This window comes from Zonotrichia albicollis, chromosome 10 (genome assembly GCF_047830755.1).
Source record: "Zonotrichia albicollis isolate bZonAlb1 chromosome 10, bZonAlb1.hap1, whole genome shotgun sequence".
In the NCBI taxonomy this organism is placed as follows: Eukaryota; Metazoa; Chordata; class Aves; order Passeriformes; family Passerellidae; genus Zonotrichia; species Zonotrichia albicollis.
In genome coordinates, this window is record NC_133828.1 from 38,910,013 (window position 1) to 38,933,156 (window position 23,144).

Consider the following 23,144-nt stretch of genomic DNA (forward strand, 5'->3'; position numbering starts at 1 on the left):
AATTTTGAACAGTGTTGCCAAATCCAAGGCAATCTGATTTCTAATGTGTTACTCTTGAATATTCAGAGTATGCAAACAGGAGGAAGCTTTCTCTTACAAAGTTTGTGTCCTTTGGGGGGTGAGAGACATCTGAGACAAATCTGTTGATATAATGTTACTGAATTTCTGCTAGATAGCTATTAGTTAATCTGCACAACTTTTTTTTGTTGTTGTTTAAAAACAGATTTCAAGTCGTTAATATGTATTTCCCACTTTATATTTTTTTCCTGGAGATGGAAGGATGGCTTGGGGGTGTGAGTAAAACCCCAGACGCAGTGCTTTGGCAGTGGCAGGGAGCTCTCGCTGCAGAGGTGGCTTTGTCACTCACTGAATCTCTACTGCTCAGTATTGTGAGACACCTCAGCATTCAGTAGAGAATGCTCATCCCCACTGAACTCCAGCACCTTCCAGATCACTTGGATCTTCATTTCTAGGTGAGGTTTAATGAAAACACATTCTGGCTTACTGCTAGGAGCCTTGGCCTTTTTCAAATGCAGCTGCTGCTAATTTTAGCTCGTGTGTTCTTGAAATGCCACTAGTAGCTACATACTTAATAACACTGAAAATAAAGGGACTTTTCACTCCCTGCAAGATGTATTAGAAGCCATGGTGCTATGCAGCAGTTTTGTGTTGAATTCCAGCGTGGTTGAAGCTTAGGAGTTCTCAACTGCCTTGCCCTGGGGTTTCTGTGCAGTTTCAGTAATTGCCCAGGCTGTGCAGGCTTCAGGCACTGTAGCTGTGCCAGAATGTGGATTAAATGCAAGTCCTGACCCTGTGGGACAAGGGTCAGCACGTTGGAAGTGACCCCTGTGTTGCATCCAGATGAAAACCTAGCAGGAATTAATCTAACAAGTGCATTTTTCCTGAAGTTGAACCATTTCACTGAAAGCTTATTTCAGTTTGCAATAATTCACTGTTTGCCTAAGAGAATTAGAACTTTCATTTGTCATGAACCAGAGTGAAGAATTATATAGCAGGCTGCTACTGGTTTATGTCTGAAAATAATTGTGAATAATTCCTGCTTGGGCTCTGGCAGTGTTAGTGTGAAAGCTGGCTGAGATCAACCATGGCCTGTGTTACTGCGGTGTCAGAACCTGCCAGCTCTGTGGGGGGAGTGTTTGCCAACACCTGGTGATAATCCCCCCTTGTCCTAGACTGAGGGGAATAAAAGCTTGGGAAATGACATCCTTTTCCTGATGGCAGGAGCTGAGGTGCCAATGTTTGTCCTGGTTTAAAGGTGGTCTGGGTGAGCAGAGGGCTGGGTGCTGCTCCTCAGGGCCTTTGGTAATTTTAATTATTTGCTGTATAATTCAAGGTCAGTTTTTCCTCAGGTTACCTAGAAAGAAACACTCACCATTCAGAACTGGTTTTTATTCCTCTCTGTCTAGGACAACAGGGGATTATCACCAGGTGTTTGTAAATAGACAGACAGTGTGTATTGGACACTTAAATCTGATCAAGGGCTTGATCCTGTAATCGCTCACAGTGATTATCTTTACAAACAAATCTGCAGAATGCTGCTTTATTTCCTAGAAATACACAGCAAGTGAGAAGGGCTGATGCTTTGTTTGTCAACAGGAAGTGTTTTCTGGTGGGAATGTTTCACTTGGCACTGGAAGTGTGGCTGGTGTCGGTTTGTTTGTGGGCTCAGCCCGATGGACAGGGTGAGCATTGAGCAGTGAGAGTTGTTTCTATTCTGGCTGAGCCGTAACGCTGCACAGGGCCCCAGTCTCTGGCGTTTCAGACCACAGCCAGGTCGGACACCTTCAGTTTGTGCAGAAAGCAGAGCTGTGATCTGTGTGCTGATCAGGGCAGCAATCGATTTGCCTTGGCTGCTGGCTGCTACTCACAGCTAATTCTTATTTCAGTTTTGTGGAGCTGCAGAATTCCTTCGCTCTTGAGTCATGTCTCACATCGATTGGGACTCAGGCACTTGGAGAAGGTTTTTAGCCAAACAATGGTACTTTTTAGGACTTGGTCAGATGCTCACTTGGCTGTAGCTGTTGCAAGATGATAACTGCAATAATAAATATTGCAAAGAAATTGGATCTTATTGCATTCTCTGAGCAGTTATGAGAAGGACTTAATTAGAGTTCTGGGAAAGAGATGAAGATCAGCCTGATGTGGCTGAACTGGGAAAAAAGCATTTTGACTTTGGCCTAGTAACTGTGCAGTGAAAAGAATTTATATTGACTTTGAACAACTGAAGTGAAATAAAAAAGTCACAATACTAGGGGAGTCTGGTACTACTGTAATGAATTGGGACTTGGCTGGGTTTATTTGTTTGTTTGGGTTTTTTTTTAGAAATGACAGAATCAGGCTAATAATTATTAAACCTTTGCCTAGGAGCAGTGAAATTGCTATGGAAGGATCTCAGATGCTTTTTTTAAATAGAGGTAAATACAGTATAAGAATCAAGCCAAGGGGCCAATGCTCAGCTCTGAATTAGTGTTTTCAGCTTAGGCTTATAACTGAAAAAAGAGTACACATGCATGTTAAAAGGTCAGTACAAATTTGATTTCTTTGCTTGCTTTAAGACTCAGCTATAAGAGCTTTATACCTTTTGCTTCATTAGCAATGTTGACTTGATGATGTTAAAGACGTGCTTGAAAAATAACTTGGCTTATTGGTTTACAGATCAGCTGTTGGATTTTTGATCTGAAATGGAAACAAGTGAAGGAACCCTGGGTGCTGCCCATGTGATGGAACAGGGAGAACCCCAGGCAGGAAGGAAAAAGGAGTGCAAATGTTACATAACTGAGGGCCACTGCCTTGGTGATTACCCCCAATTCTTGGAAGAACCTTCTAATGAGGGTCCCTGTGAGATTTGTGCTACCAGCTCCTGATGGGGATGGGCTGTGGTTCTCCCCGAGGTCTCGGGGAGGTTCCAGGTTTTCGGAGTGTTTGTTTGCATGGGAGGGCCGATGATAAGCAGGGAGCTGCAGAGGGAGGTGGGCGCCTGTCCAAGCTAATGAACACACTCTGAGTGTAATTAGGGCTTGGATGGAAGGGGAGAGTGAGGAGCATCTGCAGCCTCTGGCTCAGGAGTTCATTAGTGTGAGAGATGAATTATTGAAGGCAGATGTTCCCAGATGCTCATGGAAAAGGTGATGATTGGCCTCAGTTGGTTGATGGCTGAGGAGGAAATGCAGAAAACATCTTAAACTACCAGGAATTGCTGCTCTTTAGAGTAGATTCCAGTGAGGGGTGACTTCAGTTCAGCCTCAACTTACTTAAATCAAACTACCTGGTTGAATTCAGGCTTTCCTTGAATTCTTGTCCCTTTCATTTTTTTAAAATTTTAATTGGCAAATTTGTCATTCCAAAATAAAGATGCCATGAAATGAATGCCCTGTCTTCTCCATAAATGAACTCTGTTACAGGGGAATTCCCTATAAGGATGAAGTAAGGATCATGGAGTTTGGCTGTACCAAATGTAATATGGATTAATTAAATAAAATTAATTTCAAAATCATTTTCCTGGCAGATTCCTGAATTTTGAATTTCAGTAGGCCTGGCAAATAGCTTAATTTACTATGTTTCATAATAATCTAGATCTGTCTCACTGACTTGTTCTCATATTGAAAAAAATAAAATGACATCAACTACTTTTTCCATCTCTCTTTGTTCGTGTTGGGGGTGAATTTCTTTGACAGGCTGCTTTGAGTGAGACATGCTCTGGCAGACAACTTCAAAAATAGAGCTCTGCTAACACCTAGGTTTTAGCATAACAATGGCTGAGGATGAAAACTGTTGAAATATTGATGTGAAGTGTAAGCCAGGATGGTGACAAAAGGATCTATAGTATGTATAGGTACAAACCTAAAAAGTATGTAAAATGTAAAGCAAATTCATACCATTTTGGAACAATACACCAAGAAATATCTGTCTGCCACCCCTGTTAAGCAGGATATCAGAAGCTTTTGAAAGGTCAGATTGGAGCTTTGTAATAAAAAGATAAATACACAGAATGGATTGTGCTGACCATTTGGCCAAGACTCGCTGCTGCTGGGGGCTCATTTTTGCCCACGCAGTTGGTTTAGGTCACTCTGAAAGCCTGCAGTATTTTGAGGATAAGCTGCTCAGTTCATGAGTGAGCATTCTGTGGTTTGCCTCACGTCCGAGGCGTCTGTGGGAAGTGCTGTTGTGTGTGGTGGCTGCCAATGCACTTGGAAAGCAGAGCTCCAAACCAGCCCGTGGTTTGGTTCTGCCCGACCTCTGGGCTGAGGCAGCCGGGGCAGCTGCCTGTTCTCTGCAGCTCTGTGTTGGGCAGCAGGAGCACAGCTGATGTGCAGGAGCAAGAAAACTTAAGACTTGAAATTGCTGGTCCAGAATTGTTCCCTGTGAGGGTGGGCAGGCCCTGGCACAGGTGCCCAGAGCAGCTGTGGCTGCCCCTGATCCCTGGCAGTGGCCAGGCCAGGCTGGATGGGCTGGGAGCAGCCTGGGACAGTGGAAGGTATCTCTGGAACAAGGTGGAATTTATTGTCCCTTCCAGCCCAAACCATTCCATGATAAGCTGTTTGTCGTGTTGTGTGTATGGAAAACAGAAAAGCCAACTTTGCTGTGAGCATGGGGCGTGTGCAGGAGCTGAAGTTGTTGCTCCAGGATTAGCCCTGCAGGTGTTTCCCTGCAGCTGAAAGCCAGCCTCTGCTGCATCAACAAAGGGCAGCAAACAGCCAAAGCAGTGAATAAACAGTGCTGTGCAATGGCTGAATTACATTTATCAGTTGATAATAGTGGGAAAGCCTTTTAAAGAATGCTGAGGAGTTAATGCCGTTGGCTTGGCTGATGCTGTAACCTTCTGATGATCAGCTATAAAATAATTCCAGCAAGGAGGAATCAGCTTCCTGAACTGATAACTCAAATAATGCTAGAGGAAATCACTAGCTCCTACCTGGGAAGGTTTACCGAAGTAACAGATATAACTGAAAAAGTGCATGGAGTGTTTAGGCCTAGATAATTATCTATCATTGTAAAGCTGAATAAAGTCTTCTGTGGTTGATCATGACTGCTTTAAAGACATGAAGCAACGCTCTCATGATGTAACACTTGCTAAAGGGTTCAAAATTAACCAAATAGTGATAATTGATAGCATTTTGAACACATTTTCTGCTAGAAATAAGTAGCAACTCTGAGTCAGTAAATCTCCTTACATAGCTCTTATACTACAGAAACTAAAAAACCAGACTTGACCCAATAACACCTGGATAAGTAGAAACTGAATAGAGGAACAAGACTGAAGAACTGATTGAACTAGCTTTCCTCTGTAGGTTGGTGTATTAAGTTTCATCTAATTTAATTTAACAAATATAAAGCTATTATGTATGTCTTGTACAAAGGATGGAGGGTAATGAGAGCATTTGTTGGCTTGTATATTTTTTAAAAATACTGTTAAAGGAGATTACAATCAGAGTTCTATTGAATAAAGTTGGTTACATTGAAAAGAATCTGTGGGGCATTTGTAATCTGAGGAGTGAATAGAAAGAAGGCAAAGTTCTGTGGGATCCTTTTATTAATTTTTCTGACTTAAACAGCTAGGTATCTTATAGCCTATGTGCTATTGTAAATAACTGAGGTCCAGTTTTGCTTCCTTGCTGCCTGTTATGGAACTAGTTAAGGTACAATGCATATACTCTATTTGAGCTGAAATCTGCATGAGCACCATTCTGAGAATAGAGGGAGAAAGGAATAAAAGAAGGGACTTGCACAAGGGATTCTTGTAAGGAATAAGAGAATGTGGTTTCTGCTTCAGGTTGTATTGTGCCTCTCCAGTGTGTTGCAGTTTGTGTTTCTGGTCCTCTCTGTTCTGTTTTAAACCATCTGAGGTGTGCATTGGTTACAGCCAGAAAGATGGAAGGTGCAGTGATCGAGTTCTCTCTGTCAGGGAAGGTACAAGTGGAGAAACTTGTGAATCATGACAAGATTCAGCTTGATGTGCATTTTACAGTGGTGAGTGTTAATGGAGTGTCCCTGCTGAGGTGGGGTGGGCTGGCTGATCCATAGCAGCCTCAGTGATCCTGCCTCCATGGTCCTCCTTCAATCTGCTGTTTGTAAAGCTGGCACTCCCAATCCTGGCCTGCCCTTCAGTGCTCTGGAAATTTGAGGCTTTGCAGAAAGCAGTGGCTGTTTCCAGTAAGAAAGAGGCTGTAATTACTTGAACAAAACTTGACTGACATCTGAACAAGATGTATCTGCTGAGGGCTCACGGCCAAGCGTGGATTTGTACTTAAGCGGATGTAATTGCATGGACTTTGTACTGGATTGTTTGACAGATTAAATTTCTATGATAGTGGGAGATAACAGGAGGTCACAGTCCAAGAATAAGGTTCTGAAGTGTATGTGTTCACAGCTGGGGTGCTAATCTGATTAATTGAGAGCTGATTCAATTCATCATAAATTCATGTTGGATCCAAGAGTGTCAGTGCCAATTGTCAATGCCAGTTATGTGCGAGGTCTGTGCATTGAGAATGGCCCTTTGCACTCGTGCTGGGAAAATCTGAGCAAGGTCTCCACTTGGTAGCATCTAAAGCCTGAAGTAAGCACAGCTGGCATGCAAGGTTATGCTAAAAAAAGGTTTGTTTGGGTTTTTTTTTACCCTGCTTATCAGGCTGAGAACCACATGGATATCGGGCAGCCTTTCACTGTCAGATAGAGTGCAATATAAATCAGTCTGGCTGTGGCATTAAGGAAATGGGAGGTCTTAGATGTGGTCAGTGGTGCTGGGTATCAGCAGGCAGGCTCTGATAGCAGCTGCTGCTCTATTTTTGGAAGCCCTGAGGAGCAGAGATGCCCAGGTGCTGATTTGCTGCCTCTGAGGTCAGTGCACGGGGAGCTGGGCCTGGCACGGGACAGCCGCAGCCTCTGCCTGCAGTGCCAGCCCCGTGCTGCAGACGGGGGCACCTGGGAGTCTGCTCTTATGTAAGAGCAGGAGATGATTGCCTGGATGATGCAGAAGGAGCTGGGGAGCTCTGGGTGGCTGAAGGTGGCACCTCAGAGAGCTCTGTCCTTCCCTGATGGAGATGTGCTTCCGTCAGCATAGGGGCATCTGAGCGCTGCACAGGCTGGTTCTGCAACTGCTGCTTTGGAAAGGATGTTATTTGCTGCAAAGGAACTGGAAGAAGATGGCATTTCCAATATAGGTATGATGTTTTTCAGCTTTCAGTCCAGTTTCTGTTCTGCAGTAATGTCTTTGAGCAGGTTTCCTATTTAGAAACAGACTGATTTTTAAGTAATGCACTAATGAAGGATTGCTTGGAACACAAACAAATTGATCTTGCCAGAATTACTCAGGCAGGTACCTTGCTGCTGGATCTGATGAAAATTCAGTACTCTCTGTAGGTATTCAGCTCGTGTCATGTGACAGGGAGATGTGTTTGGTGGAGAGAAATTTAATTTAAGAAACCCCATTAAGTGGATTGTGGGCTAGATGCAGTAATTCAATAAGCTGAAGTGATTCATATGCATTCCTGATCATTTTCAAGAGGCTGTTTTTGCATTGCAGGTAATTTCGTATTTGTACTTAAGGTTTTTGCTTGTGCAAGTGGTAACCTGGAGATGTGGCTGATAGCAGAGGCTTTCTGAAAATCAGGGAGATGGAACTACTGCTTTAGGTTGTGCAGAAGGCAGTAAGGTTCTGTGAATTCTTCTGAAAGCCTGGATAAACAAACAGTGTTACAGTTGGAGAGAAGCTCTGCAGTGAAAACCCTGGAGGAACAGACTAATTTTGTAATAAAAACATCCAAAGAAAGGTAATGATCTGTACAAGGGGAATGTTTGGAAACAGTTAATTGAATTAATTAATGTGTCCTCTTTGCTCATCTGAAAAAAGCTTTTAGAAAGGACTGCAGACATCTGCAGTGCTTTTTAATATTTGATGGGCTTCTACAATTCTCCTTACAGAAAATTCATGACCTGCTCTATTTCTGTGAGGCTGCTTCAGTGAGAGCGTGATGGAGATAAGTCAGATGGGTTCCTTATCTTCCTGTTGAGAGACCAAATCTCCTGCTGCAGGCTTACTTAGTGCTTTCTCGTGTTTGTGAGCTCTCCAGCACAAGGTAATTTTTAGGGACCTGAAACTGAATGACTTGCCCAGGATGCTGCTTCAGCTGGTCTGGAATGAGTGCTTTGGTCAGGCAGAGCTTCACTGCCTGCTGCTGTTGGGATTCTTGCTGCCAAGAAGATGCTGTGGGGGTTTAGCACAAACCTGAGCAGCAGCTCAGCAGGACTTGTGTGTGGAGAGAATGCAGGCAAGTGGATGTAGCAGAATGAATGCTGAATGGAACAGGCTTCAAACAAAACATGATGCTTTGTCTGAGAAAGTCATGGCAACCTGAACTGCTGTCAGTCTGTGGGGCCTGGAATCCTCCTTGGTGATGTGCTTCCCTTGGCTTTCCTTGCTCTCTGGCAAAGGAATCCTCTCTGACATTTGGTTTCTCCTCCTCACGTGGAAAACTTCCAGAGAAGTCCCCTGAGGGCATTTTTTGTGATAATGGTTGGTTAAAGGAAAAGATGCACTATATCTGAAATGTTTGAAAAGAATTGCTTATTCATAGATTTTTTTTTTTGCTGAGTGAGAAAAATAAGAAGTTTACACAGTAAAACTCCCACTTCTCAAAGTTGTTTACTTTTCTTCAAACCCTTCTTAGAGGTATCTTGTGTATACTATAGCCCAAGATGGAATCAAGTTTTAGTTGTGGGGAATGTGAAGTTTTAGCATTTCACATGACTGTGATATTCACAATTTTAGACTACCCAGAATCTTGCTAACCTGAATTCTGTAGCTGATGAAGTCAGTTTTCCAGTGCTTGAGCATAGTCTGTTATGGAGGAGATTAAAATTGGTTGTTTCTCATCAGGCCAAGGTTTGGAAATGTCACTTGAGTGTTACTGGAGTGGTTCAGGTAAAGGCATTTATGGAATCACTGCAGAATCCTTCACGGTTTGGGATGGAAGGAGCCTTTGAACCTCATCTGCTTCCACCCCTGCCACGGCAGGGACACCTCCCACTGTCCCAGGCTGCTCCAAGCCCCATCCATCCTCCCCTTGGGCACTGCCAGGGATCCAGGGGCAGCCACAGCTGCTCTGGGCAGTGCCAGGGCCTGCCCACCCTCCCAGGGAACAATTCCCAATTCCCAGTCTCCCATCCATCCCTGCCCTCTGGCACTGGGAGCCATTCCCTGTGTCCTGTCCCTCCATCCCTTGTCCCCAGTCCCTCTCCAGCTCTCCTGGAGCCCCTGCAGGCCCTGGGAGGGGCTCTGAGCTCTCCTCCTCCTTTTCTTTTCCCCAGGCTTAAGGCACCCATTCTAAAAGAAATCCTTGAAATCTGAGTGTATGGATTCATGGCACAGCTGTAATGGTAGCAGGGTCTTCCCCTGGCAGAGCCCAAATGAGCACACGGAATACATCACAATCTGGGAAATGTAGTTTTTTAGGGGGAGTGGGAGTTTGGGAGGGATTAGCAGGTTAAATACAAATAATTGTTTATAGCAGAGTTTCAGTATTTGCTCTGATGAGTTCAGGTGCCTGATGTTACCTGTGTGCTGTAAGCAACTCAGTTACTTTATTATCCTTATATTTTGTCTTCAGGTAGTTAAAAAATAGCAAAATGAAACTTTTGGCTGGCAGAGCTCAGAGTGCTGTGGTTTCACTGTTGCTGAGCATGCAATCAGTGAGGTTGGAAAAGGGCTCCAGGATCAGCAGTTCAGCCTTTGGCCAGTCAGGCAGACAGAACCTGAGTGCCCATGCAGAGACAATCCTGCAGTGCCATTCAGTTCAGCTTCTTTTCAGAAACATTTCCTATGGAGAGCGTCTGGAAACATAGTGGCAGCAGTGAAGACTCAGTTCATGTCTGCAGATGGATTTGAATGTTAAATTTGGGCATAATAATGAAAATGTGATGTGACAGAAAGTTTGGCATTAATGATGAATAAACTTCATAGGTATAACACAAAAATTGATGCCTGTGCTTTTAAGGATATTCAGTGTTTTTCCTTTAGGGAGTATCCACATTAAGAAATGCCTTTTTTGGGCAGTTCAGAGGTATTGTGAGCCTCAGGCACATTGTTGTTATCCCAGGAGCAACAGGTACAAGTAAATGCAAAGGTGGTGATAATGAGCAGTTCTCCTTGCCTGCTGAGGGAGCTGATAATACACAGGATCCATGACTTTGCTTCAGGCAGTCTCTTTGGGAAGATAAAAATATGGAAACCTTAAAAACCCCCAATACAGTAGCAACAACAGCAGCAAAAAGTACTGCTACATAAATCCCATCCCCAAACTGTTCCATTTTCTGCTTTTGGAATCAAACACTAATTAACTTCTGCCCAATATGAACTCATCTGAGCTTGGTGCCTGTCAAAAGAACATGCTAATTGTATAAAGTTAATAACACACACAAAAATTGGGCTCTTGGTAAATATAAATACATGCTGGTGGTATTTACTGTATTTGGAACTGCAGCTAATATGATGCAGTGTCAGTGTTTATTAAAAATGAGAAATGAGGCTCTGGAGGATTGGCCCGATGCTCATCAGCCTCTTGTCAATTGAACTCTTGGCAGCCCCAGGGCCTGCTTGGATCCTGCGTCCTGGACATCCTGGTGGTGACCAAGTGCAACCACATGGTTTGGAAAATGGATAGCAGGGAATTCTCATAACTTCCGGAATTTTATGTGCTAGGGAAGGAAATAAGAGTGTTTTAGTGTGGGTTTTGAAAAATTTGTCCTTTCATGTATAAGTGATAAGTCCTTTCCAAGCCAGGATTTAAGAGAGGCAGACTTAACATGAGGTGTTGAATTGTGGCTGCCCCGGAGTGTTCCAGGCCAGATTGGATGGGGCTTGGAGCAGCCTGGGCGAGTGCAAAGAGGTGAAACTGGATGAGCTTGAAGGTCCCTTCCAACCCAAAGCAGTCTGAGATTCTGAGAGTAGCAGTTATAAATGAATTTGAGGTTCTTATGAAGTCTTCTGTACCAAAGTAATATTGTCAAGCTGCTAAAAGCATCCTGACTCTGGAAAAGAGAAATTTGGATCAGTTTCTGAAGGGCCAGGCTGTGCAGAATAAATGGAGCATTTCAGCTTTGCAGGGACTTCAGGGATTAATTGAAAGTGCTCAGATGCTGGGAACTGGGCAGTGAACTAAAGAAAGAGGAGGGGCTCTGCAACCAGACAAAGAACCTTCCAGTTCATCAGGGTGCTTGTAATAAGTGTGCCTAATCTCTAAAAAAAAAAAAAATTACCATCTCCCTGTTTGTGTGAATAGAGATGAAACATTGCACTAAGGACAGAGCAAGATTGTTTTACTGTAATTAGCAATATTCATAAAATATTGGAAAGTAATTTTTGGCTTGATGGATGCTTTTTTTTAACCAGACAATACTTATGTGACTATATTTATGTGTCTATTGGAGAGCAGAGCAGCAAGATAAATAATAAATCGTGTGGGCAGATCATTCTTGGTCAGTGGGTTGTGCCTGTGCAGAGGAGATGCAGATGTTCCCATGGCCTCTAAGGTGAAACACTGCTCCCCATCCTGAATCCTCTCTTCCATGAGGAAGCACTGTGTTAGCTTTGCCTGAGCAGTATTTACCACTGCCTCCACCAGAACCTCTTCTGATAACCTGTTAAAAAAGGGAACACTTGGGCTTGTTCTGGGTTCATTTTCAGTTATTTTGTGGAGTTTTGCCTTTCCAGTATCCTCAGCTATGACCATCTATGAATTGGGATATAGCAAAGAAATTAACATTCATAACTGGCATATGAATAAAAGCAGATTTGGTTGGTACATGAGGAACTCAAACACCAGTAATGAGGTGACTTTTGGAAGCAGAAGGATGTTGAGGTGAGAGTTTGCTGTGATGTCAGAGCAGTGACAGTCCAAGGACTGACAGGTGAGGCTGAAATCTTGCAGGGACCTGGTGCTGGAGACTCATTGCTAATGAGCATCCAGGGGTTTGGAATCCTTTAAACCTTTAATGCTGGCTCTAGGCCTTGCAGGTCTTGCTTTGATGGGAAATACAATATTTTATTTTAAATACAGTCAGTTTTCTCTAGCTGGAACAGGATGTATAATATGCTGAAGGGAAATGTATAAATATGTGCTGTGTATATGGGAAGAAACAATCTGAGTTATGATCATGTTAAAAGAGTGCTTTTTTGAGAAAATGGCAATGTTGGTACTTGAGTAGATGGATAAATGAAAACCAGCATGCAATCCTGGCAGAGGAGTAAGAATACAAATGACTTTCAACTTAATAAAAAGCCTCTATCAGTATTGATGTCTGACTCAGTATAACACTCTCAGTATTTCCAGATCTGGTTATTTGATTATTGACAGGGATGAGTGCAGGAGAAACCTGAAGAAGGATGAGCATGGTGTGTGCTCTGTTGTCATGAAATATGAGAATGCAGAACTAATTACATATTTAATTTTTTCACAATAAGATAAATTAAAAGCTTTTTTATTAGCAAAAACTTGTCCCACCTTCTAAATTTGAAGTCTGTGTGAATATTTTGCTTAAAGCAGCTTCTGCACAGGACGTGCAGTTCTGGGAAAGCATCTGAGGGGGATCATGCACACACAAAACTGTTTGATCTTGGCTCAGGAGCTTTTTTGGTTCATGATCTTTCATTCCCTTAAACAGCTGCCTAATTAGTCAGCCTTAAGGGCCAGTTTATCTGGACCTGCTGGAAAAAAATGTGACATTTCTTGTCCCAAACTCTTGGTATTCAGGAGTTAGTACAAAAGGGCGCTTTGGGTTCCTTTTCCTCCTACATCACTGGGGGAGGATCAGCCTGGGATGGATATTTAAACCAGTGTTAGTAAATCACTGTGGCCTTTCCCCTGCTTCTGTGACTAATTTTTACTCCTTTTTTTGCTTACTTTCCTGTTACAAGATTTTCACTTTTTTCCCCACACGTGAAGCTTACTTATGAAGTGAAATTTGATTGTTTTTAAATTTCTTTATGTCATAGCTTGAAAATATTTTATTGTATTTTCAAACTCAACACATCTGTAAAGCCGTGGGGAATTTAAATTACATCAGCCTGACTTAAACAGCAAGTAGTTAGTTCTCATGGAAACTGGGCAGAAATCTTGAAGGATTCTGATACAGAATGCCAAGCATCTTCATCCTTAGCCCCACATCAATCCCAGTTGGGAATATTCTGTTTTCAGGCAGGGATTAGTGCTGGATGCCTTCAGGTGCTGGTTCCTTGTGGGGTTCCTCTCAGCCAGCACCAGCCTGGAGCAGGTAATGTCAGAGCAGGTTTGATCAAGCACAATATGAACAAACTCACAAACACAGGTTCATTCTCAGGTGAAAACTCTGCCAGGCATGGAGGAACAGCTAAAAATCAGATTTAGGAGCAATACACTTTAAAAGATAAAGTAATGCAGCCTGTTGGCATCCTTGTAAGGAAAAACAAACCTCTAGGTGAATCCCAGATTTAACTTTGATTGAGGGCATTCAGATTCTTTCTTGAAACTGTTTTTCCATGGTAACATTTCTCTGTCACTCCTCAAATTGAAATTTACTATTTAAAACCCAAAGGAGGGTTTTTGCCTTGTTTCTGCACGGTGTTTTTGTGGATGTTGCTCACTCTTGAAGAGGCATCACCATAGCAGCAGTCTCTTAGAGGATTTTGTGCCTCTGCTTGTGGATCAGTGAGCAGCTCTGTCTTGGATGGATCAGAGCATGCTTTGCTCACTGAATTTCAAAGAATAACTGCATCTGTGTTATTTATCATGAGATGAAAAGGTTTTGCATTTCCCTTAAGTGAATCATCACTTTGACTTTATTGTGAAAGTTAAGTAAGGAACTATGCACACTGAGTATATTTTAGGAACATAGGGTGGTAAATAAAGAGTCAGAAATGCTTCAGAAAAGGTCTCATTTTTAAATTGACTGCATAAAATAATACAAATTAACAGTAGTGTGTCTGCAGAACAGTTTTGCTTGGGCTGAAGCATCACGATGCTGCAGTGCTGATGGGAAAGTAATTCACTGCTTACAAAAATCTGATCAAATCACTCAGTGGAGATCTTGGATCTCTAGAAAGAGGAAATGGAAATTTTATGTCATGTAACAGTGGTAAGTGAGGAGCTTTGGGACAACCTGGTGGTTTTTGGTAAGACTAAGCATGTCCCAGTGCTGTGCAGCTGATGGAACTGGTTGTGGTTTTACATAATATTTCAAATGTTGCCCTCTTCTGGCTGCTGACAACTGTGAGACTTGGGGATGAGGAGCAGTACAATAAATAACATAAAAAGGTCTGGGAAAAAGGAATGCATGCATTTTATTTTGCTTTAGAACAGATAGTTTTGATGTCTTAAAATAATCTAGTACTTTACAGAGAACAGCTGAATATAAGGAAAATTTCCAGGCACATTTGAGGATCCCATTAATAAGGGATTAATGGGATCCCTTCATAAGGGTTAATGTAGGGGAAGCAGATTGTAGAGACCAGCAGCCTTCCTAAGTGTTAAAAATGTGTTTTGATGTGCCTGAATTGCAGTGTGTTATTCATTTTGTTGTTACCTTGTTTTGAAGAACGGGTTTGCAGATGAGCTGTGGCTCTGTGCAGGAATAGAGGCTGGGAGTGGGATTGCCTTGGGATGTTGTGCTAGGCCGGGAATTGTTTCAAACGGGAGCTGTTCTTGCTTCTGTTGCTGTTTTGCCCCACCCCTGGCAGTGCCCAGGGCAGGGCTGGGCAGGGCTGGGAGCGGCCTGGGACAGTGGGAGGTGTCCCTGCCATGGCAGGGTGGGATGGGATGGGATTGGAGCTCCCTTCCAACCCAAAGCACTCCAGGATGTTCTGGTTTTATGGCTCATCTGCTACCAGTAAAGGCTGTGAAATTTAATGGGAAATCACATTAATATTTCAAATGGAGTCTTGGGCTGTGGCTCCTGCTCTTGATTTTCAACCCAAAGATAAATTTCATACACTGGTAGGGAGGAATAAATTCTAGACAACAGGAAAAAAAGTGGTGTGAGATCTACAAGTTGGCCTATACCTTCAGGTGGTTTGGAATTGAATTGTTTGTGTTCTTCCTTCTCACTGATTAATTATCAATATTTCTGAAATTAGTTTGATTTTTTTTTTTAATAATTAAGTATGAGCTGGGTCTGGAGGGGGTTTATAAACCCGGAGCAGCTCTTGCCAGTAGATGGAGGTAATGAGATACAGAAGTCAAAGATACAAAGTCTCTACTCCTTTGGAGATGGGACAGCAGCCAAGTGATGTGTAGGGAAAAGGAGAACCTGTAGTTTGCATTTTGTAGGACTTGCAGAAGAAACTAAGCAAGCCAGTTTAAAACAGGACTGGGACTCAAAATGCTGCTGTACAAGTGTTCCTGCATCAGGGGGATTTTCCTGGTTTTTCTCTATTTTCTGCATGGTTTATGCAAGTAATTAGTATTCTTTCTGTAAGAGTGTTTTGGGGCTCTTCTAACAGTATGAGTCACCATGAGGATTGATTCTCTCCCAGCAGTTTTCTAGTTTGCCTTTTGGTTTATAACATTTCACCCTGTTGTTTAAAATTAGCTGAAGGAAGGAAGCTGGTTTGGGTGAGTGTCCGAGTTCTGTGAGGGTTCCTCTTGTGGGACAAGACCAGAGACTTGTTTGCAGTATAAAATCCTCCTGGTAACCTCAGAACCCGCAAGTCAATCCCCTTTCTGTAGTTACATGTGTTTAACCTCACAGATTGTAGTAGTTGCAGCAGCATAGTGCTGCCTTTGCCTAAAGAGTAGGAGGACAGTTTTTAAACTCAGTTTTGAGGATGCCCCTATAAATTGTTTGTATATTGCCATTCCCACCTGCTTTATAAAGAAATATATAAGTATATATTATATAAGTATAAAGAAATACTTGCAGTCAGTCCTCTAAGTGAAGAATTTTAAGTTGCGTCATTTTGAGAGAGCCTTCAGAGGACAGAACTTGGTGCACAGTAAATTGCATGTGCTGCACTGCTGCCTTTGGCTTGAGAGATTATTCCACTCTCACCTTATTTTGCTTCTTCACAGGATGAAACTGAAGCCTCTGAACCTCTCAGTTACTCACTTTAATTAGAAAATTGCCCAGAGGTGTCCAGAGTGATGGTATAGAATAAATAACTGCTGTGGGACTTGTGCTTCATGCTCAGCTCCTGCTTTGGAGAGAGAGCTCAGATCCCTGTGCTTCAACTTTGAAATCTCTTTCATGGGAAGAGTTATGGGAGGTGTGGCTGACACTGAGAGTTCACAGGCCAAGGTTAAACAAAACCAAAACAGAAACCCAGAGCTGAGAGATTTCAGGCAGCACGAGAGCAGTTTGAACATTCCCAGCATGTTTGTGCTTAGTGAGATATGTATGACTGTGAGTTCAGAGGTTCTTTTTTTAAAGGAAAAGTGCCTAAGGAGATGTAATTTTTCTTAGCACTGTCACATATTTTATAGGTGTTGGCACTCACTCTTTTTCCCTCATATGCAAAAGTAGAACTCTCCATAAATTGGCTGCCAGCTTTGTGGAAAGTTACCACTCATGGTGAACTGTTTTATGACAATTATGCACTGTCCATGGAATAAATGAACTTAATATAAGCGATTTATGGGTCTGTATTTTTCCTTTCCTCCTGTTTTACAACAGTGAGAGTAACTGTGAGCTTTCTAGAAGCTTGTTTGTGCAGGACCATATGGAAAACAATGCCCTGGAAGGAGTGCTTGCTGATATGGAAATAGCACCTGGAGTCATTAGTTTGTGTGAGTAACCTTCCCAAAAGAGGGAATTCAGACTTTAGGATGTACTTGTGTGTGTCAGGGTGCTGTGGGTGTCTGGGGATGCTGTACAAAGATTTCTAGAGCAAATAAATGTACTGGGAGTTGAGAATGAGAATGTCTCCCAGGCTGGGTTAAGGGTGAAAGGAATATTTAAATGTCCAGAGAGCAGAGAAAGAATGAATGTGTTAAAGAAGGGATTAAGGATTGGGTATGTGCAATTCTGATTGTGGATGTCTCAGGAATGTTCCCTGTTTAAAGGTTTGTGAGCTGGCACTGAGGCAGCTGAATAGTGCAAGGCTGAAGGGTGGTGGGCACTGGCCAGGCTCCCCAGGGAATGTTCACAGTCCCAAGGGTGCCTGAGCTCCAGCAGGGTTGGGACAGCTCTGAGATTGGGAGTGGCATTGTCGGGGTGCCCATGCAGGGCCAGCAGCTGGACTGATGGTCCCTCGGGGTCCCTTCCCACTCAGGATGTTCTGTCCTTCTGTGAAATCACAGAACTAAACCAATTCACAAAACACAGTGCCAAGTGTTTCCCCTTCTGGTGTTGTATCAGCCTGTGCACTCAGGAGTAGAGCTCAATCCATGGGAGTTTCCTAAATCTCCTGATTCAGTGTTACTGTGTAAGGCATGGCATAGAAATTCTGACTGCACGTTATCATTGCTTTGTTTGATTAGGGCAGCTTTTCCTGTGCTTTGTCAGTTCAGGTCTTATGTGTAGGGTGGTGGGTTTACTGCTGCTAGGAAAAAGCTAACCCCTGGCTGTGGCAAAGGGAGACCTGGAATTTCAGGTAACTCTGGGCTGCTGCTCTAAAACCTGGCATTTTGGGGCACCTTTGGTGACTGTTCCTGTTTCTGAGCTCCTGCCATTCAGTTCAAGGGGGGAATTAGTGCCTAACTTTCCTCTTTAAATCAAAACCCACAGCTGAAATCTATAATCAAAATAACCTCAGCTTTCATATTTTGTACTTGCTCCAGGTTAAAATATTCTAGCACCAGTAACTGATCTATTACACTTGTGTGTTTATAGTCCTTATTGAATCTAGTTGTAAATTTGCAGTGATAAATTAGGAATGTGGGGTGCGTTGGCCATTAATCTGGGGCTAAGCTTGGTAGCAAACTGTATTTCTCAGTGCTGCTAAATAATGCTGAGGAGCTCATTGAAATGGTTGCCTGCATTTTCAACCCCCCCTGTGTGATTCAGACAAGGGCAGCAGTGAGCTGGGAAGCTGCAGCTCTGTACAGATGCAGGAGCTGAGCTCAATAGTTCCCTTCTCCTGCCTGCAGGGCCAGGAGAGCGATGGGCAGTGCCTGCCATGGGAACAGTTGTGCCAGGGAAGCCTCCAGATCCGGGGCTCCCAGAGGCTGCTGTGTGTGGGGATTGTTCCCTGCATGTGCAGGCTCCTTTCTGCCTCCAGCTGCGGGGAAGCCTGCGAGCACAGCTGGGGACTGTGGAGGGACAGGATGTGATAGGAGGCTCTGAGGGAAAGCTCTTTGGCACCGTGCTGTCAGGGGAAGGTGGTGGTTTGGGGAGGGGCTGGAGGATGCCACTGGTGGCAATGAGAAGATTTGGAAGACGGAGGGCAAAAGGAGGAAGGATTTGGGTCACTAGCATTGGTCTCAAGTGCACTACCAGGTTTAGATGTATTTGGTAGCAGAGCAGAGACCTTGGTTTATTCTGACCAGATAGAAAATGTTATTTCACGTATGTTTGCAAACTCACATTCTCTGTATTTCTTTGGAATGTGAATGTAGATTTGTGTGGTTTGGGAGAAAATCAGTCTTAACCCTGGGCCCTGGGAGGTGATGTGGCTTTGCTTTCAGGGGCTAGCGCTGTTCCTGCCCTCAGCATAGGCAGGAGGTAACTGGGGTGTTATTCCCTGCCTGGATCCTGTTTCTCTCTGGCTGATGCTCTCAGCCTCTGGGTAGCTGTCCAGAAGGGCTTGTGGACATCAAATCCCTCTGCTGTTACAAGTCCCCCTTTGAGATGTCTGCTTTGGTGGTTAAAATTAACAGTGTGGGATGCTTACAGATCCCCTGAGGACGTTTCTGTGCCTTGTTGGCTTGGTAATTGCTCCGGGCTTTGTTCTGCTTGTCAGTATCTCCAAGCTGATAAGGGAGAGGTGCTGTAAACAGATGTTCCTCCTTGACCAGGGTTAAACCACAACAAGACCAATCCCCTTTACTTTTCTCTCTAAGAAAAAGTCCAGGTAGTTGCTGTAAAGAGCAGTGGGAACAAATGTAAACACATGCACTGAATGTATGTAAGTGTTCAGGGGCGAGTTGTGCTTTAAAAGAGGTGTTGGGAGCTGAGCTGTTTTTTGTGTACATTACACCTGTGGTTTCTGCCTTCAGGTCAGGGTCTGGTTGATTAAACAAGGGGAATAAAGACTTGGAGCACAAGGAAGAAGAGTTCCCTGTATAGGAGCAAGGGGTTTATGTTACATATATGAAAGCTGTCTTAAATCAGCCCAATGAAGTGCTGGGAATGAGCCCCCCAATACCGAGGTGATAATTGCTGTCTGTTTTCCATCAGCAAAGCCTGTTGTATTCATACATGCTTGGGCTGTTTTTCAGTCTAGTGTTACAAATATTCTAAATTCTGTTACATGCGAGTAATGGTTCTGCATAAAGGTAAGACTGGATTTAACACTAAATGGAAGATGCCACTCTACCTGCTCTGCAGGCACCTTCATGGCTGCCAGAGGCATCAGTGTGAAAACACCTGTAGGGTTGGATGTTAATGGAATGGAAGTAGGAAATGGATGTGTTGTGGTCCTAGAAAAGAAACAAGTGAGGCTTCTCTCTATTTTGATGAAGCTGTGGTCAGGCAACCCTCTTAGGGCTGCTCTCTGGGGGTCAGAGAAGGAGAAGAAATGGGGGAACCCCATGGTCAGTTTGGATGCTGCAATCCACAAGCTGTTGGTTTCTGGATGAGTAATAGATTTCCTCCTGAAATTGCACTGTAGAGGATAAAACAGGTCTGAAACAGATGAGGGAAATGGGAAGGAGTGTGTTCTGATGTGTCTATGTCTCCCTGTGTGCTGTCCCTCAGATAACTGAAATGGATCACCTGGTGCTTTGGGTACAGGTGATTAAGACCAAGAATTTCCTTTTCTGTCAGGGTGTCAAAAGGAGAAGGAAGAAAATTGCCTGTATTCTCCAGGTGCTATAATTTACCTTTGGGTTGTATTGCAAACATCTGTGTGCTATCACTTGTGATGGGTAAACTTACCAGCCAAGAGCCTCACCTTGTTCTGTGGAATGAATGTTGGATTTTAGCTCTTTCTGGCTTTGTCTCCACGTGGTGCTTTAAAACTGGGGCACAGATGTACCTTCAGCATATAATGCATATGCATAATCAAAAACACTGGTTTGCAGTAAATAATTCATGTCAGCTGGGGCACTTGGTTCTGATAATGAGATCTCAGGGGCTTGGCTCTTTCCAGATGATATATGAAATATTTGCTGTTAGTCATTCACACTGACAACTACTTAGTTGCTAATAGGATTTGTGTGTTGAGGGGAAGGAAATTCCTGAAGTTTTTTTGGTTGTTCCTATCCTTTCTTGATATCTCTTTTCCCTGTCTGCCTGGGCTTTGAGCAGCTCTGAGTGATAAGCCTTGGAAGGACAAATGACTACCACCCCTGAGTGCAAACCCCTAGGAATTGACATAGGTAGGGATATAAATCTCTATTATGCTGTTATTGACTACCTGCTCTGTACAAAATCCATATGGAAATTGTCTTTGAAAGGGTGGAAAATTGATAGGCAGAGAGGTGTTGGTATTTCTATACTTTGAGGGTCACAAAAACGTTGATGGAAATACAAAACATCTATTTACATACACATTAAACTTTTTGGGAATATGGAAATTTGGGTAGCTTTATCCCTCCCTTTAGGCAAACTTCAGCAGGACAAAGTCATTCTGTCCCACAACTGATGGGATCCTGAGGCAAGAAATTGTGAGGTAAGCTTTTATTTTCACCTGCTGGCATTTTTCTTACCAACTTATGTGTGAGAAAAGTGATGAGTGACAGCATTTGCTCAAAATCTGGTGATGCTCTTGAGCTTTCAGGTCAGCAGTTCAAAACTTGGGTAAAGGTGACTGATAGAAAACACAATTATTTGGGAGCAGGAGGCAGTAAATGTCCCCCCATGGCAATGGGGGAGGGAATGAAATGATCTTTAATGTCTCTTCATACCCAGACCAGTTTGGGATTCCACTCCAACCAGTAAGGATTGGGTTTAGCTCTGGTGCTGATGCCTTGCACATGGAATGTCAGATTTTGTATGTGTAGTAGCAAACACAATGACTATACGTTCTTCACCCTTTGGTCACTAGAAATGCTGTATTTTTATCCAAAACTTGATTAATCAGAAACCTTCCTTAACGGCTGTGCTTTCTGGCAGCCTTCCTCAGCACACAGTGCTGCAGTAATCATGACAGCTTCTGTAATTAATAGCAAATTAGCATATGACAGTGGTTCTGCTAAACCTTGAACCATCTGCTCATGGCACTTGGCTTGTCAGTCTTCTGTGCATGGATCTGCTGAGGACATTGAAGAGGAGTTCTTGGTTCTTCCCTTCCAGAAGGTTTAAAATCCACACCTCATAATTGGGCAAGGAAGAGATGGGGGTTTTGTAACTTTAACATAATTATCACCTGCTTTGTGCACTTGGGTGTGCTCCCTCCATAACAGAAAGGGAAAAGGGATCTGCTGGGATGCCTTGTGCTTCTCCTCTGCTGATGTCTGCCAGCCCTTTGTTTAATGCCATCCCTGTCAGGAGCAGAGCTGGAGTGTGGGTGGGAGTGCAGTTCCCCACAGCCCTGGGGTGCAGGTTGTTACAGTGCTGGCTGTGACTCTTGGTGGTGCTGTCCTTTCCCTCTCTCTAGACTAACTCTTGGCAGGGCACTTCCAGGACAGTGATGTTTGTCCATACGTAATGAAATCACAGATTCATGGGCTGCTTTGGGCTGGAGGGACCTTCAAGACCATCCTGTTCCACAGAAGAAGAGCTGGAGCCAAGGAGGGTGATTTGGGCATTGTTGTAGATCAGGTGTCTGTGACTGCTGGGGCTTCAGCCTGGGGAAAGCAGCTCTGGTGTTTGACCTCACAGAAAGGGTGAGGCTCTTAAGGCTTCTGAAACAGAGAGGACAAGAATGGATTTGTTACAGGTGCCCAGAGCAGCTGGGGCTGCCCCTGCATCCCTGGCAGTGTCCAAGGCCAGGCTGGATGGAGCTTGGAGCAGCCTGGGGTAGTACAGAGCGTCCCTGCCCGTGGCAGAGGGTGGCACTGGATGTGCTTTAAGGTCCCTTCCAACCCAGCCATTCTGTTAGAGGGCACTCTTCTCAGTGTCTGCAGCTTGAAGGAGAAAAATTGAAAATATGCTTGATATGTCCAAATCACCTCTGCAATAAAAAGGCATTGCTCTTTCTGAGTCTGGAAATAGTTCATGAGCAACTCTGCTTGTAGGCAGGTGTCTGTTTGGTGTTGCCCTTATAATGCTAAAAAGTCAGCTGGAAAATGGGTTGCCTAAAGAATAAAGACAAAGCAGGATGTGAAGGGATAGCTCAATATATGTAAATAACTGGCCTTTATTCTCATAATTCTGTTATCCTGATGAGCTTCTGTATTCTCCAAAGCCTTTATCAGTATTCCGTGTGTATGCTGATGATTATTCACTGTAAGTGTTGCTTTTGCAGCAGAGTAAGCCTGGTGGGAATCATACAGGCACTGCTGATACAGTGAGGATTTTATCTAAGCTTCTTGCTTGAAAAACTCCTGATTTCCTTTTTTTTAAATTCCACTTCCTCCCAGTAAAACCATGCTATGGTACTTGTCTGAAAATAATAATATTTTAAAGAAATGTAATTTTTTCACCGGGGTGAACTCTGGTGAGTGTGTATGGCAAGTGCAGCGAGTTGAAAATCCCTTTGGTTCAGCTGTTTTCTGCAGAGAATAAATTAACAGAGCAGGAGCATGGTCTGCCTTCGAGTGAGCTTAACACAGAATGGTCAGATGGGCTCCTGCAGAAGTGGGTCAAAGCTATTTTTGCTCTTTGCCTCCAGCCATTAAGAGGAAAAATTGGACACCTGGCTCTGCACTATGCCAGGCGTTTTATGTCTATTTTAGCATGCCTTCGCCACAAGAAAATAAAAGCCCTTTCAGCTACTGTTCTCTCCCTTGGAGGAAGCAGAGCTTTAAAAATGGATGGACACGTGCTCGGTTAATGATGAAAATAAATGTTACTCCTAGGAGAGAAGTGCTAATTGAATACATGGGTATTTTAGCTGGGGCTAGAAAAGCGTTCCAGGGATTTGGAAGTGGTATTTAAATTTCACATACAGCTGTGCT

The 23,144-nt window shown here is 43.5% G+C and overlaps 1 protein-coding gene across 5 annotated transcripts in view; it reads left to right on the forward strand.

Annotated features, from left to right (window-relative positions):
- Positions 1-23,144, forward strand: part of AGAP1 (ArfGAP with GTPase domain, ankyrin repeat and PH domain 1) — a 332,749-nt gene that overhangs the window by 16,947 nt on the left and 292,658 nt on the right. The window contains exon 1 of one of the 5 annotated variants that reach the window (XM_074548905.1): positions 5,149-7,178. The exons of the other annotated variants lie outside the window; for them this stretch is intronic. Within the exon in view, the coding sequence (XP_074405006.1) occupies positions 7,130-7,178 (49 nt within the window). The 5' untranslated portion in view covers positions 5,149-7,129. Of the gene's footprint in view, positions 1-5,148; positions 7,179-23,144 lie in introns of those variants that run through there. 5 annotated transcript variants of the gene reach the window in all.